This window comes from Typopeltis vanoorti, chromosome 8, assembly GCF_054136105.1.
Source record: "Typopeltis vanoorti isolate ZY-2024b chromosome 8, IOZ_Tvanoo_1.0, whole genome shotgun sequence".
Taxonomy (NCBI): Eukaryota; Metazoa; Arthropoda; class Arachnida; order Uropygi; family Thelyphonidae; genus Typopeltis; species Typopeltis vanoorti.
In genome coordinates this window covers 67,326,073-67,341,814 of record NC_143556.1, presented here as the reverse complement: position 1 = coordinate 67,341,814, position 15,742 = coordinate 67,326,073, and the positions used below count along the sequence as shown (strand labels likewise).

At 33.2% G+C, this 15,742-nt stretch overlaps 1 protein-coding gene across 1 annotated transcript in view; it reads right to left on the bottom strand.

Annotated features, from left to right (window-relative positions):
* The window catches only part of LOC150104069 (anoctamin-4), a 201,312-nt gene that overhangs the window by 14,934 nt on the left and 170,636 nt on the right, over window positions 1-15,742 (bottom strand). Inside the window, exons 21-23 of the mRNA XM_090396392.1 lie at window positions 14,248-14,387; window positions 10,924-11,076; window positions 1,584-1,636 (exon numbers count right to left, since the gene is read on the bottom strand). Coding sequence (XP_090252518.1) covers window positions 1,584-1,636; window positions 10,924-11,076; window positions 14,248-14,387 — 346 coding nt within the window. The remainder of the gene's footprint in view (window positions 1-1,583; window positions 1,637-10,923; window positions 11,077-14,247; window positions 14,388-15,742) is intronic.

Sequence of the window (15,742 nt, the reverse complement as noted above, 5' to 3'; positions counted from 1 at the left end):
CGACATACTAACTGTTATTTACACAATACCATTCATACTTCTCCTTAAATTCATTCACAGACGAAGCATTCACAACCACTCTGGCAATGCATTCCGCCCCTTTACAACCCTCCAAGTAAAAAAATCTAGTCCTAACACCCTTATTAACCACACTCTTATATAATTTCCAGGGATGGCCCCTCGTCCTCTCCCTTCCTGCACTGGTCTTAAAAATATCATCAGTATGAATCCTGTAAAATCTCTTTAATAATTTATATGCTTCTATCATATGTGCACAATAGTCCAAATGCGATCTTATTAATGCCTTATAAAGTGGAACAATTAACTTCAACCTGATCATTATGCATGTGCAATATCAAATGAAGTGAGGCAACTGACCAACAATTAACTTCAACCTGATCATATGCATGTGCAATATCAAATGAAGTGAGGCTTTTTCAGTTTCTTCATATTTTCTCTGGCACTTATTCAAACTCGAATGATGTGCTGTCGATTCCTACTAGATCGATATCAACAGAACACATACACGCGACCATTTAGTGAGGACGGAAAAAGATTTCGAAACAGATTATTATGAGAACATGGATTTGCAACTCAAGTTTTATGAACCGATGAAATGCCGTGACTTTCAAGAAAAATAATTTTATTTAAAATTAATAAAAATGCAATTTATTTTTATTTAATAATAGTCAATAAGAATAAGTTTATTCAAATGCTGCATTAAGTTTAAAATTAAAAGTATAAAAAAGTTTACAATGAAGTTTTTAATGACGCCTTTGTACTGCATTAGGAAAATATATCTTGGTTTTGGAAAGATTTGCATTTGAAATTCTTTAGAATGGAAGGAACTTTTTGCCAAATTTTTCCGTGAAAAACAGAAACAGGTTGTTTTTTAGGTGAAACCGAAACCCGAATTAACCGTAGAATAGAAACTGATTTAACAGCGTTTTATATTTGTCTCGTAGCTTAATTGCTTTCATGTAATGTAGGCATTGGTTATCTAGCTTTAAAAAAAAAAAAAAAAAAAAAAAAAAAAAAAAAGATACCAGTTGAATTGAGATATTTAAGCGCATCGCAGATAAACGTGTTTTTCAAAGCACAATAGCATCGATGTAGGTTATTCAAAATATATTCAGGTCGATTTATTAAGCCAGAAACGTATTATTAAAATATCATTTTAATAATACGCTTAATATTATTAATTTAGGCGGGAATTTAAAAGAAGGGGAAAAAACGCTAATTATAAAACTGGTATAAAAGCGATCATGTTATTATTATTTTAAGGTAGATAATTTCAAACATTTAAATAAGAGGAGTCGCTGTAAATTAGGCCAAATTTTATATTATTGATCTGAATCTGAAGTCTCTACAGAGTTCATATGAATTACGAACGTTTAACGGAACGTATTATGTATGGGCTGCCGTATTTCGTAGATAATAGATTTCATTACTATTATTTCACTTTGAGAAATAAAAAAATTTTCAAAATGTCCATAAAACAAAAAGGAATCTGACATTTAAAAAAACGGCATGTATTATTTAATACAAAAATATAAAAATTAAGGGAAAAAAGCAGTACTTACATTGCTAATGACAGCAAACACGGAAATCCCTTTCAGTATTGATTGCCATGCACCTATAAGAATTGGTTAGGAATGAATATTCTAACCTGTAAATATTAATAGTATATTAATTTTCACATTTACTCTTAATATTTTCAAGTTGAGTTTCACGTTAAGTATCCAGTTTCAGGTGTTTTTTTTCCCCCTTAAAAAGAACTAACATTGTATACGAACGTTTAAAGAAAAATCACAAATAAAACACTTTTCTCAAAACTTTCAAGGCAGAATGATAAAACGTGCATCATTGTGAATTAAGAAGGAAGGGAGGGATTGGATCTGTTTGTAACATGGAATATTGCTTATTATTATTATTATCACGTGACATCTCCAAGGACTCATCGCGGGAGTACACTTCACTCTGCTACACACTTAATCTCCAAATACACACAACCACACTACCACTACTAACGTCAACACCATCTACTGCCCATCACCACCACCAACACCAGTATTTGTTTGTTTGTTTTTTGTCTGTAAATTGCGTGTGTTCTCATGGCTGATTTGTCCGTACGCGGGATGAAAAAGCCGAATTTTCGGGAAGGAAAAACCCTGCTACCCAGAAATGAGATTGACTAACTCACCTTCAATTGAAAAAGCCCATATAAAGATTCCACTCATTACGACGAGAATCGAACTCACGTATTTTCCAATCCAAGGGCGGAATGTTTTGCTATTATTCCAATTACGAAACATTGTTGCGTGATTGATGATTACAATTATTTTTATTTTTTCAGTGAACTAAAAAACGTAAGAGAAGTTTTTTTTAATGTAATTGGCGGACTGATTTTTTTTTTTATTATTTATTTGTAAATTTTCTGATAAACCATATACAATTAGTTCGTAAAATTGAAATCAAATATCTAGTGATTAACAATTAGTTATAATTGGTGATCACTAGAATCATATTTATTATTACTACCTGACACCTCCAAGGAGTCCAAAGACTCATGGGGAGAGGACACCTACTTTACAACTCTCCGTTTCCACCACATAATCCGCCAACTACAGCGAACCGCCACTACCATCACCTACACCACCGCCATCTACTGTCCACCACTCACTCGTATTTTTGTCTGTAAGTTCTGTGTGTTCTCAAGTCCGATTTGTGTGTATGAGGGATGAAAAACAGCGTTTCCTGGAGAAAATACTCTGCTACTTCCGTATCAGATCGGTTAACTCACCTTCAATTAATAAAATCCATATAGAGATTACTCTCGTCACAACTAGAATCGAATTAGGTCTTTTCCAGTCGAAACGTACTATCGTTGCGCCCTTCGACTGACGTTTAAATCCTGCTTCTCCTGCCATAAACACATCTTATCAAGACATTCCTCCCCCCCCCCTCAAAAAATCCATCCTTTTCCGCTCTAGACGTTACTTTTCAGCAATCTGGATACTAACTATACCAATCCCAAATCCACCCGTCCTTTTCTTCCTCGCTAACTAATTGCACCCTCTAAATCCCATAGATACACTGAAACAATGTATCTCATAATATGCACCGTTTCAGCTCTTTCTACATAGACTTATGAATATGAATTTCCAATTGCAATGAATTGGAAACAATGATTCCTCCACTTTCTGTTGGTTCTGTCAAAACAAGAGTAGCAGCAGCTGCGGTTGCTGCCCAACATTCATTTTCAGTACAACTGCAAACATCTGCTTCTTGTATTCCTCATTTATTCCATATACCTCTTAACTCTGGAACAGGCTCGCCTTATGTAGTGTTTCCCAACAACTACAACCTCCAGCTCTTCAAGAAAAATGCTAATAGACTTCTTCTTTCTCAAACCTCACCTGCCGAAAAGGCGACAGGATCCATTTGGTCAGCCAAGCATTCTTAAGTACCTTGTTTAATCCCGTCGAATATAAGATCAATTGATTTTAATCAAAAGATTAAAACAGTATTCAGAGAGTGTGCAAAAAAAATTAAAGTTTGTAACTCGGCTTAAGTTTGCACATTTTAATAAAACTTGTAAACTTATTATTATTATTATTATTCTACGTGACACCTCCAAGGACTCATCGCGGGAGAGCTCTCTACTCTACGTCAATATACACATCTCACTGTTTCCTCTACTACTTATTTCTTCACCTACGCACAACTATCATCAACGCCATCTGTCAACAGCAACAGTATTATTTTCTGTAAATTGCGTGCGTGTGTTCTCATGGCCGATTTGCCTGTACGCAGGATGACAACCGCGAGTTTGGGTGGGGAACCCTGCTACCTCCGCATGAGATCGGTTAGCTCGCCTTCAATTGAAAAAGCCGGATCCAACATCAAAGTTTTGTAATAAAGTTCAAACACGAGAGCTAATTGGGAAGCGATCCACTCAGCCACCAAGCCAAGCAAATTTGCTTGGCTGGAAAGGTCGGTCTCTCTCTTATAATGATTTTTTTTTTTTTCAAATAAAGGTGAGTTAACCGGTCTCATACGTGATGGAGCAGAAACAACTGTGATGATTGTGGTGCTACATAATTCCAAACGGCAACAATACTGTAATGAGCAGTATTTTGTCTCTCAATTATAATATTTAAGTGGATTAATTTTTAAAAGGCCAGTACACCCTTTAAAATTATTATTATTAATAAATATATCTTGAAGAGCCTAATAATTCAGTTAACTACCTTAATAATTAATAGGTAATGATTTAAGTTCATTACTTTAATTAATATTCTATATAGTTCCTTTAAAAATATTTTAAAGGAACAATAAGCCTAAAACTCATCATTACCCATCATGATCTGTTTCTGGGATTATTGTAATCTTATTAAGATAAAAGAATTATGAATAGCGTTTAATAGCCTGTGATCTATTATTACGCGGTGATAAGATTCACTACTTATGATGTCAAATCAGTAAATATTTTCTTTTATTCCGCTCTGCTATCATATTTCTTATTGCAGCAAAGACACTAAGAAGTATTCATATGAACCGCCAATGCTGTAACGTAAATGGTGAATAAATTCAAGAACGACACGGATATCCATTTTTAAGGCGTACATTGAAAAGAGCTATTAATAACTCTAGAGAAGAGCGTCACTCATTTAAAAGAAGAAGAAAAAAATCTAAGTAGGGGATCAGTCATAGACTGAGAAGTGGCGACAGTTGCTGAAGTGTCGAAAAAACCGAAACTTGATTTTGCCAGAATCAGTTTTCTCATTCAGAATGCAGACCAAAATGGAAGGGAAAGCAAAGTGTTCTTTTGAAGGAAGTCCAAGAATGATCGTCATCATATTCTCTCAGTAATGGTTTCTACTGAAAGTGCTAACATTTCTCAATGATTACAGTCCATTGGTAATGAAACATTATGAGTAAAAGGTCTGTATTGCTTTTCAAGCATCATATGAAGGTCCTTTTTTTAAAAAAAAAAAATATTAACAGAGAATCGTGTTATTTGTGGAGCTGAGTGCTATAAAAGTCTTCGTCAAGTGGCGATTTTGCTCATTAGTCATTATTCAAACCAATATACACAAGACAGTATATTAATTAACGTCCTGATATTCAGCATGTGACATAAACTCCTTCCGTCTTTTTCTAAACATATTTAGCAATGCCAGTCTATATCCGGTATATGTTCATATAAAATCTGGACACCTCACCAAATGGCATAAAACATGCGTTGACTTCTTATCATTCTTGTACACTGTGTTTGTGTGCATCATTGTTTTTTCTCTCTCTCTCTTTCTTTCTGTCTCTCTTTTTAATACTTCAGTTAAGCAGACGATACATTTCGCGGTATATATTTCGCAGTGCTTTTCTTACTCGACCTTCACATTTCAACAAGATTCGAGCATGACTCAGTACGTTAGTTTAGTAAGAGCTTTTTGTACTGAACACAGGTGTTGAAAATAATTCTGGTGCGAAGTGCTACCGAAAGTCTTTCACATATACACGGTATACAAGAAGAAAAAAATGGAAAATGATCTTTTAACTTAAACTAGTATAGTTACACTAGTATAATAGAATATTATTATATATAAATTGTTAAATTGTATAATATAATGTAAAATAATATAATCATATTATTATTATTAGAATACAATGTAATATTAATTATAATATAATATTATAATTATTTAATATATAATGCCCAAAAATGAATAAAGATTCATTAAATGTGCAAGAACAAGTGAAGCGATTAAGGAGAATATAACATTTATGTTATCTGAAGGGAAAAAGAATCATAGTGTTGGCTCGTCCTTCCTTTCTTTCGATCCGCCTTCTTGCTTTAACGTTGTTCTTATTAAGGTTAATTAATTGTTTGTTGATTACTAATCCAAATATAGGGAAATTTCTATTATACTGCACCACCCTATATTCAGATTAGCCTATGCAAAATAGTGTAATCAAACATTAATTAACTTTAGCAGTCTAATGTTTATATATAGACCGAATTTTACATTAACATTTGAGGTTCAAGCTAGATCCGATAATTTTATGAACGGTGCAGTGGAAAAGAATCAGGCTAACAACAAATTGAAATCAATAAAACAAAACATTTAATTCAAGGTTATATAATATATATAAGCATACTTTGGATACAAGATAATACAAAATTAACTCAGTTCAACTACACATAACATTCACTTAACTTTTGGTATTAAACACTGAGCTTCAAAATCTAATTTCTCCCTAATAGGCAAAGATAGTTCTAAAGTTCATTACCACTGAAATTCACAGTAAATATTTTAAAAATTGTATTCTTTATCTATCCCTTAGTCAGAAATCACATAGTTCAGTCTGGAGATAGCTATCACTTTAAGGGGAGGAAGACTATTAATCTTCTAGCTTCGGCTAATTTCAGCATAAACACCACAGTTAGGATTTAACAGAAGGAGATAACTCTTATAACTTCACTCTAAAATGCTATAAAGTACAACTGTTCTTACCGGAATAAATCGTTGCACATATTATTCACTGAGGCACACTTAAAACGTTAGATAATTATCACACTGGGGCTACACATTTCAAAAGTAATCTTCTTTAAATTAACTTAATCTTTAACTTCAGCACATCACAAACGCAGACACACTTGCACTAGAAAATTCACTTATTCCTCATATACTACTTTACAATAGAATCAGCTTTCATTTATCTTCTTTGAGAGTTCTGGAATACAACATTAACTTCAGAATTCCATATCAATATTCTGAGTTGTCAATTTACATTTCGATTCTTTGTAATCTGATCACAGCACTTAATTCTTTGTACTACAGCCTCTTATTTAACTCCATGCTGCCAATAAATTATTTCCTCATCTCTATTGTACTGCTCTCAGTGTCATTACTGTGCTGAGTGCTCCAATTGTACTCAGTCCCTAGTTCTAGTGCTGACTCTGCCGACCAACTGCTACTCACTCTCTTGTTTACTCTCGCTTTCAGTTTATATCTTTTCACTCCGTTTTCCCGCCAAAACTTGTTCTCACCATCTAGCTCATATCAATTCCGTCTCACATCCATAACTCACGTGCTACTACGCTTGCACTTTCTACTTTTAACTCTGTCTCCATGACAACAATTACAGTAATACATAAGCATAAGCATTACATAACATTATACCTTTACATACAGAAATAAAATAAAAGGATATTTTTCAATTCAAATAACATATAAATAAATAAGATGAACACAAATTCTTCTACTATTAATATAGGAATAAATAAAATAATCTGAACGTTATTTTTATGGAGTCCTTTCCATTATTAATACATATCCTAGATTAATTAATTAAATAAAAAACTCAAAGGTAATTATATGAATAATAGTTTACAAAAAGAGATTTACATTAAATAATATCTACAAATGTAGCCTTTGCCATGGTGGATTATGTTGGATTCTGAAAGGAGTATTAATAATTTTAATTTCTCTTCATTCAGAATCCAACAATAGCATCTTTTTTATTTTTAAAATGGATATATCATTTACAGATATACCATTATACAGACATGCATTTACAGATAAAACAGTGATCTTGATTAAAAAAAAAAAAAAATGGCGTATTGACTGGCTGTTTTATCAGAACTATGAGCGAATATCGGATTAAGGTGGTGAAAAAAAAATTCTTGAAGAATATTACCTCATTCAGTCAACAGTATAGACGTGTACTGCTATGCTGGTAGTGTGTGTGCAGTTATCTGACTTACAAACTGGATGTATTCTCAAGGACTTGTATCAGGAAATTCCCAGTTGCAGTAATGTTATAAAAGAAGACTGCTTATCTGAACATTTCAATTCACATCTATTTTTATAAATGTTAGCAGGTGTTATAGGTTTCTTTTAAGTGTGCTTTTTTGTTATTGGATAAAGTGTCTGGATTAAAAATACCGGATACAGATTGGCATTGCTAAATTTTCTGGTTGTTTTAATCTGCTATAAACTACGATGGGGGATCTGGAAAATTCTGATGAACATCTAGAACAGTGTTTCTAAATGTGGGCGTACGCCCACGTTAAGACAATTAGAAAATGATGTTGCATTCGTCATCTCATCGCTGATATACTCAAAACATTCACCATTGTCGGCGAGGGGGGACATCAAAATCTTTGAGGCGTTGAGGTGGGGCATGATCCAAAACACGTTGGGAAATACTGATCTAGAACAAAAATGATATTAAAGCAACTGATATAACCACAAGAAAGAACATATTAGTAGCAGAGTTATGAAGGTGACTTATGTTCTTATATTCATATTGTTGTGTCCCTATTTACGATTATTAAACTTTCTTTTATCCTTTCAAGTGAATCTCTATTTTATCTTTATTCAAAACTTAACTATGCACGAGATATTACAAAATTCAAATATTTAAACTTTTTCTCCCCTTAGTGTCCCTAATATTTATATTATACTGCGCATTTCAGGACATTTAGTTTAAGATATATAATTGGAAAACAAGGAGCAAAATACAAAAATATGTCTGAGCGTGAAACTATTAAGCAGTCGTGACCCTCTATCTCGTAAATTAACACATTAATTTCCCGCGTGATTAGGTTCGTACGTTTTTCAAGCGGTGAATTAGGCAGCACTTTCAGACAACTGTATTATTAATGAACAAAAGTTTATTTAAAATCTTATACATGGTAGAATTCAATTTCTATTATATAAAACACAATTCAATACTAAGAGTAAAATTACAAAAATTTCACAAGCGAAGTACAAGTATTAGGGCAAAATCCTATATGGGAATTTGCGATCATGCCGTCATAACAGGCTTTATATATATATATAAATATACACATGTATTCCTGGAACAAAATTAACACTTTACTTAACCTTATACTAGTCAGAATGCTATATTACCATTGGACATTAATGTTTATATTCAGTTTACCTTATCTAACTTACAAAACAAAAGAATATAGGTTAAACTATCCTTTCACTATGCTCATACATACTTTTGACCTTTAAGACACTTTCATATGAAATACCATGCACATACATAAATCTCTAATACATGAATACTTATCAAATAATATAAAGTAGTTTACTCTTATTCTATTCTGATTTGTACTAAAGTCCTAGCATACCTTCGACTGTCCAGTAATTAACAATGATTGCAACTATATGCGATTTCAACTGATACAAGATTTTTCAGTACCTTTCTAGGACGAACCCTGGTTTTCACGATCTATACCTTTCGTGCTTGAATAAAGGACATACACAGGATCTTCTATTCTATCACTATGGAACTCATCACGTGGGCACGGACTTCTTTATTGATTTCCTTTCCCTCGATACAAGTACTGGATGATGAGATACATAAACAGTTCGTTCCGTCTTGTAACTATACTGGCGTTCCTCGTCTCTTGCAATAGGAATACGGGATCGAATTCCCGCACACTTTGTTTCCTTGTTGCGTCGGACGAAGACAACTCCTGCACCGTCACTCAGGAAAACCCGTGTTACCTATACGAAAATTTCGTGAAGAAACTCTGAGGAAAAAAAGCCTCGTGGGGTTGGGTTCCTCACCCTTTTATCTGCATGACACCTTCTTCAATTTCTTCCCGCCCGCCCTCCTACTGGAGTCGATCTCACTCACCAATTAAAGTCGTGTTTTTCTGCCCAAAACATGCTACGGTTCCTTGCACGCGACTCTCACGTGACGACGTGTCACTTCGGGAATTGACCTTAAGCGATCGTCATTTGTTTTAAACTAGCTTCTATACTAAATTAATCCCCTTTTAGAATTTACTTGAATATCTTAATCTCCTTTTTTCGAGTGTTAAACTAGCCTTTCACAAACAAATTCTTATCTCTAATCTTCTTTGTTTTACTTAACCTATCTTTTTCATATCCTTTTTTTTTTTTTTTGTAATAAGATTCCCTTTTATTATTTAGATCCAAGTAAAATAAATATAGCAATTTCTGCTATATTTATTTTACTTGGATGCAAGCATATTATCTGTCTTTAAATATTTTGTATTAGCTACTTACATAGGATTTTATATTTTTATTTTCTTGTTACACCATGATAATTGAATTTATTACATTCTTGGTTATCAGGGTGTAACAATATATCATCGTATGTTCTTTCTTGTGGTTATATCAGTTAATATTGCCTTGTAAAAACATTAAATAGAATAAATGACTATGTTTATATTTATTTCTTATTAAAACAAATAAAGAAATAAATAACATTTAGTGCTTATTTATTAACTATGTTTTTCAAATGGCAGAAAACAAAGATAACCAATGTTAGCCGGTGTTATAGACTTTCTTTTTAAGTGTGCTTTTTTTTTTCTTTTGAAACTTTGGTTTTTCATCCATCCAAAAGAGAGTTAAATGATCCGAAGAACTCACGCAATTTACAAACATAAAAGACACTGCCCTCATAACCGTAGTTGTTTGGCGATAATTCCAAAACAACAATAACAATCCCAGATAAAGCCCATAGTTTGAATCATCATAATGTTTTCTGTCACCATTATTTGTGTTCCGATTTCTCCATTTTACCATTCATGAAAAACTAATAACCATCTAGAGAACAGCCGATTATCAGAAGCTTGAATTGATCTGAATTCAACAGATCTTGCAGTGTATAATCAAACGCTTTGTTATGAAATTGTTTCCCAATTTAATGATTAAAGTCGAATAGCATTTCAGCCTGACAACATCACACTCTCCTGCTGATCATTAAAAAAAAAAAAAAAACTTTGAACATTAATGTGCATACGAAAATACAGCCAAACCCGAGACCGCTTTAAATGGACTGCAAAATATAATAAAGTGGCCAATCAATATACATGCATATGAATCATCTTTAAATGAACGTTTTCAAAATAAGAGAAAATTAGCTTACCAATGCTAGGAACTCTTGCTGTTAAGGGTCTACGAAGCTGGGTAACGTATTTACTGGCATCCAATCGAATTTCAACAATGTTGTTTAAGAGGGCAAATAATGGGGCAAGAGGAAAAGCAGCAACGAACAGGGTAACAAAACCAAATTGAATCACTGAAAAAAAAAAGAATAAAAAAGATCAAAGGTTGTTCATATCAATATTGTAATTTAATATATATATATATATATATATATATATATATGAGAGAATGATCATTGACTCGGTTAACATACATAGTTTTATGAAAAATATTGAATGACTAGAACCGAGATTTAATTAAAAAGGTTTTAATATAAACACACTACTAGTTTCGGCCTGTAACAGCCTTCTTCAGGTGACATTATAAAAGAAAAAACACTAAACATTGAGGGTTAAAAGACTATGAACATCATAGACAGTCTTTATACATAATTAGCATTAAAACGTTGTAGTTGTATTTGAAGCTGTTCTTTCATTTGTTGCATTGTTGGGAGAGTGCGTGCTTGCTGCATCACGTGAACGCCAGTACATGATTACAGCTGAATGACTATCCGGGAGGTTGTAGCTTAAGTTGTTATTTAGATGAACAGGATTGAAGATGATTTCTCTCGATTCCACAATTTTTCTCTCTATTTCGTCACTGCAACGGAAGATGTTTGTAGATTTTTCCCAGCAGACTTTGTGACTTTGGTTATTATCATTAGGATTAGCCGAGAAGAGGATATGACTTGATAATGCACTTGCTCGCTGTCTCTTGTAAGTAATGTCTCTCATGTGTTCTTCCATACGCATTTCGACAGATTTGTCTGTCTGCCCGAAATAGGGAATATCGCAGTCACATAATATTTTATATACGCCAGGGTATTTGAGTTGATGATGACAAGGTTTTGGGTAGCTAATTAAGGAACGGATCTTTGGAAGTGGAGTGAACAAGGTTCTGATATTGTATTTTTTTTAGAACTTTTGCTAATTTATGTGAAACAGTACTTATGTAAGGAATAGATATATTGCTTTTGAATCTATTTGTTTCTTCTGAGTGATGTCTGGGAGGATTAAGAAGGAATTTGTTAATGATTTTCTTGGAATATCCATTAACTTCGAAAGAAGTTTTCAGATGGTTTATTTCTGTAAGCAGTTCATTTGGATCATCAAGAAGAGAACGGGCTCTATGTCCCAAGAAAATGTCAGAAGAAACAAATAGATTCAAAAGCAATATATCTATTCCTTACATAAGTACTGTTTCACATAAATTAGCAAAAGTTCTAAAAAAATACAATATCAGAACCTTGTTCACTCCACTTCCAAAGATCCGTTCCTTAATTAGCTACCCAAAACCTTGTCATCATCAACTCAAATACCCTGGCGTATATAAAATATTATGTGACTGCGATATTCCCTATTTCGGGCAGACAGACAAATCTGTCGAAATGCGTATGGAAGAACACATGAGAGACATTACTTACAAGAGACAGCGAGCAAGTGCATTATCAAGTCATATCTTCTTCTCGGCTAATCCTAATGATAATAACCAAAGTCACAAAGTCTGCTGGGAAAAATCTACAAACATCTTCCGTTGCAGTGACGAAATAGAGAGAAAAATTGTGGAATCGAGAGAAATCATCTTCAATCCTGTTCATCTAAATAACAACTTAAGCTACAACCTCCCGGATAGTCATTCAGCTGTAATCATGTACTGGCGTTCACGTGATGCAGCAAGCACGCACTCTCCCAACAATGCAACAAATGAAAGAACAGCTTCAAATACAACTACAACGTTTTAATGCTAATTATGTATAAAGACTGTCTATGATGTTCATAGTCTTTTAACCCTCAATGTTTAGTGTTTTTTCTTTTATAATGTCACCTGAAGAAGGCTGTTACAGGCCGAAACTAGTAGTGTGTTTATATTAAAACCTTTTTAATTAAATCTCGGTTCTAGTCATTCAATATTTTTCATAAATATATATATATATATATATATATATATATATATATATATCTGTGTATGTCCTTTATTCAACCACGAAAGGTATAGATCGTGAAAAAGAATAAAAAAAAAGAATAAAAAAGATCAAAGGTTGTTCATATCAATATATATATATATATATATATATATATATATATATATTGAAAATTTTCGTACAATATATAGCTTCGAGAAAGTTATATTTTTCATTCATTTCACTGCAAGCGTTTTACGAAATTTATTTCCAGAGATGAATTCGGATATTAAATTATGCAAGATGTTCTTCAGCGTTATCCATTTTGCATTAGTATCCCTTCCATTAAATAACCTCACCCAATTAATACTTCTCAGTTCTATATCAAATCATACTTTGAAATTTGGCTTTTTTTTTTTTTTTTTTTGAAACTTTACCCTGATACTTTCTAGTTATAATTTCCCCACTTAGTCTTAATTCTCTTTCCAAAAGTTAAATATTTTTTATCACTGAGAGATTATAACTAATTATTATGGTTCAAGATATTTTTATTTTAATATATTTTTGAGAGCCTTCGTAGACTCTCAGGGGACTCTACCCATCCTAAGGCATGGATGCGTTAAAAAAGTTTTGTTTTTGATCTGGTACAGGAATCACGTTCTAGAGACCAAACATGGAACTTTTTAAAGCCGCCTCAGCCCTCCAGTAAGCGGAGCGATGGTCTCAGATCGGGCGATGAATTTCTCTACCATAACAACAATCACATACGTACATCTATGGCCAAGCGGGATTCGAGCCCGCAAGCCTGTTGGTTGGAGAGGGATACGCTAACCACTCTGGCAAATCAGTTTGACTTACAAAGGTCTTATTTGTAAGCACAAATTTAAAATATAGAAGAGAACAGATGAATAACAAAATATAAGATAGAATTCTGGTAATTTAAAATATCACATGCAGGCACCTATTTTTTTGCAAGGGTCAGTGTTCTCTTTTGTGAAGTAGCTGGTCATGTTAATGAAAACTGGTTTGCAAAATTCTTGCTTTATATTTAAGTTAAAGGCAATCTGAAAATTTATTATCTAGAAGTATATACTTTTTGATATCACTTTCGGTATGTCATTGGCGTTGTTATTCTGCCTTTCATGCTATTTCTCTTCAGCTATTGACTGAGCAAGTCAGTATTCACTGTAGAAAATTACTCAAATTTTATAAAGCTGATAGCACTAGATAAGAGGGGAGGACTCCTGTAAATTTAAGAGCTCCGAAGGAAATTGAACATTAGCTTAATGAACTTTATGGAAATGTTCAATTCTTATTCTTTAAGGATATTTTTAAAATGTAAGACAAATTTAAAAATATACTTACCCATTTCTAAATATTCGTCGAAAAGAGCCATCCTGTCGCAGTCTTGTAGATTGTAGTCTTGCTCCCAACGCGTAGTTGCTTTACGATTTTTCGGTCCATCTCGTTCTCTCCACCAGCTGCGCCACCAGTTCATACCTGCACTTGAGGGGTGGAAAATTACTCTTTACACAGAGGATGAAATGATTTTTTTTTTAAATTTTATTTCGAAAATCGCAGAACACTATAAACAACAGAACAAACAAATATAATTTTAGATGAAACATTATAAATTATATTCATTATCGTCATCATCATTACCCATGGGTTCAATGCACGTTGATGTCCATGCCTGTTTCACCATCCTTTGTCACTTTTCTCTGTCCACCGTCAGATAACTCAAATTGTGAGAACCCTTTCCACACCATTCTTTTACATCATCTACCCACTCTTTCCTTGGCCGTCCTCTTCTATTTATACCGTACATTGTAACAAGCATCAAGGTTTTGATCTTCTGTTATTCATTCCACAGATGTGTCCAAAAAACTTTAGTTTCCTTTGAATTATTTTCTGCATTCGATTTTTTGCACCTTACTTTGCGACACAGTTCTTCATTTGTTACCTTTTGCACCCATTCAATTCGAAGAATCTTTCTATAACATGTTCTTTCGAAAGCCAATATTCGTCTCACAGTCTTTGACCATTACCCATGATTCACAGCCATAGAGAGCACTTGTGAATATGCATGTTACCAGCAGTCTCAGCTTAATGGGAAGGGTTAATGATTTACTTTTTCATATCTTGTCAATTGTCAATATGATGCAAATTATATTGGCGACGCTTAAAAGATTAATTCATAATTGAGCAATGCAACAATGCCTATTAGTTCAGGTCTTGCCGCTAAGCGTTTCTATTAGCCGGTAGGAGGAACTTTGGCGTAGCTCGTCATATGTGTTAGTAGGTTATTCACAGCGGCTACTATGATTATTAATACAAGTGTCATACTACATTTTTCATTTTCATAAACTAATCTATATGTTGCTTGTGATAAGAAATAACCACTTATCTAAATTTATTATTTTTACTCTATCTGGTTAATATTGATTTAATAAGTGTGATTATAAATTTCATCATTAATCTTAACAGCCTGTAAACTGAATTTCTGTTGCTCTCTTCGTGTATGCAGTTATAAAGATAAACCCTTTAATATGGACTGGGTCATCATGGGAGTAGTAGTAGACCCAAACCTACCTTAATGGGAGAGACCTTCACCCTGCAGTGGGTAGAAAAATAGGCTGTTCATCATAGTAGTAGTAACTACAGCTACAGAAATTTTGACAAGGAAACGTATTTCTGACTGGAATAAAATTTTTGATTTGATTTGATTGTTTTCAGTAAAATACTTATTAGAGAAAATCATGATACAGGATAATATAAATTCATTATTCTGCTTCTTAACAAAGAATTGAGCTAACGTAGTTTGGCGGGCATTCTGTTTCTGTTTTTCATACAACTGACG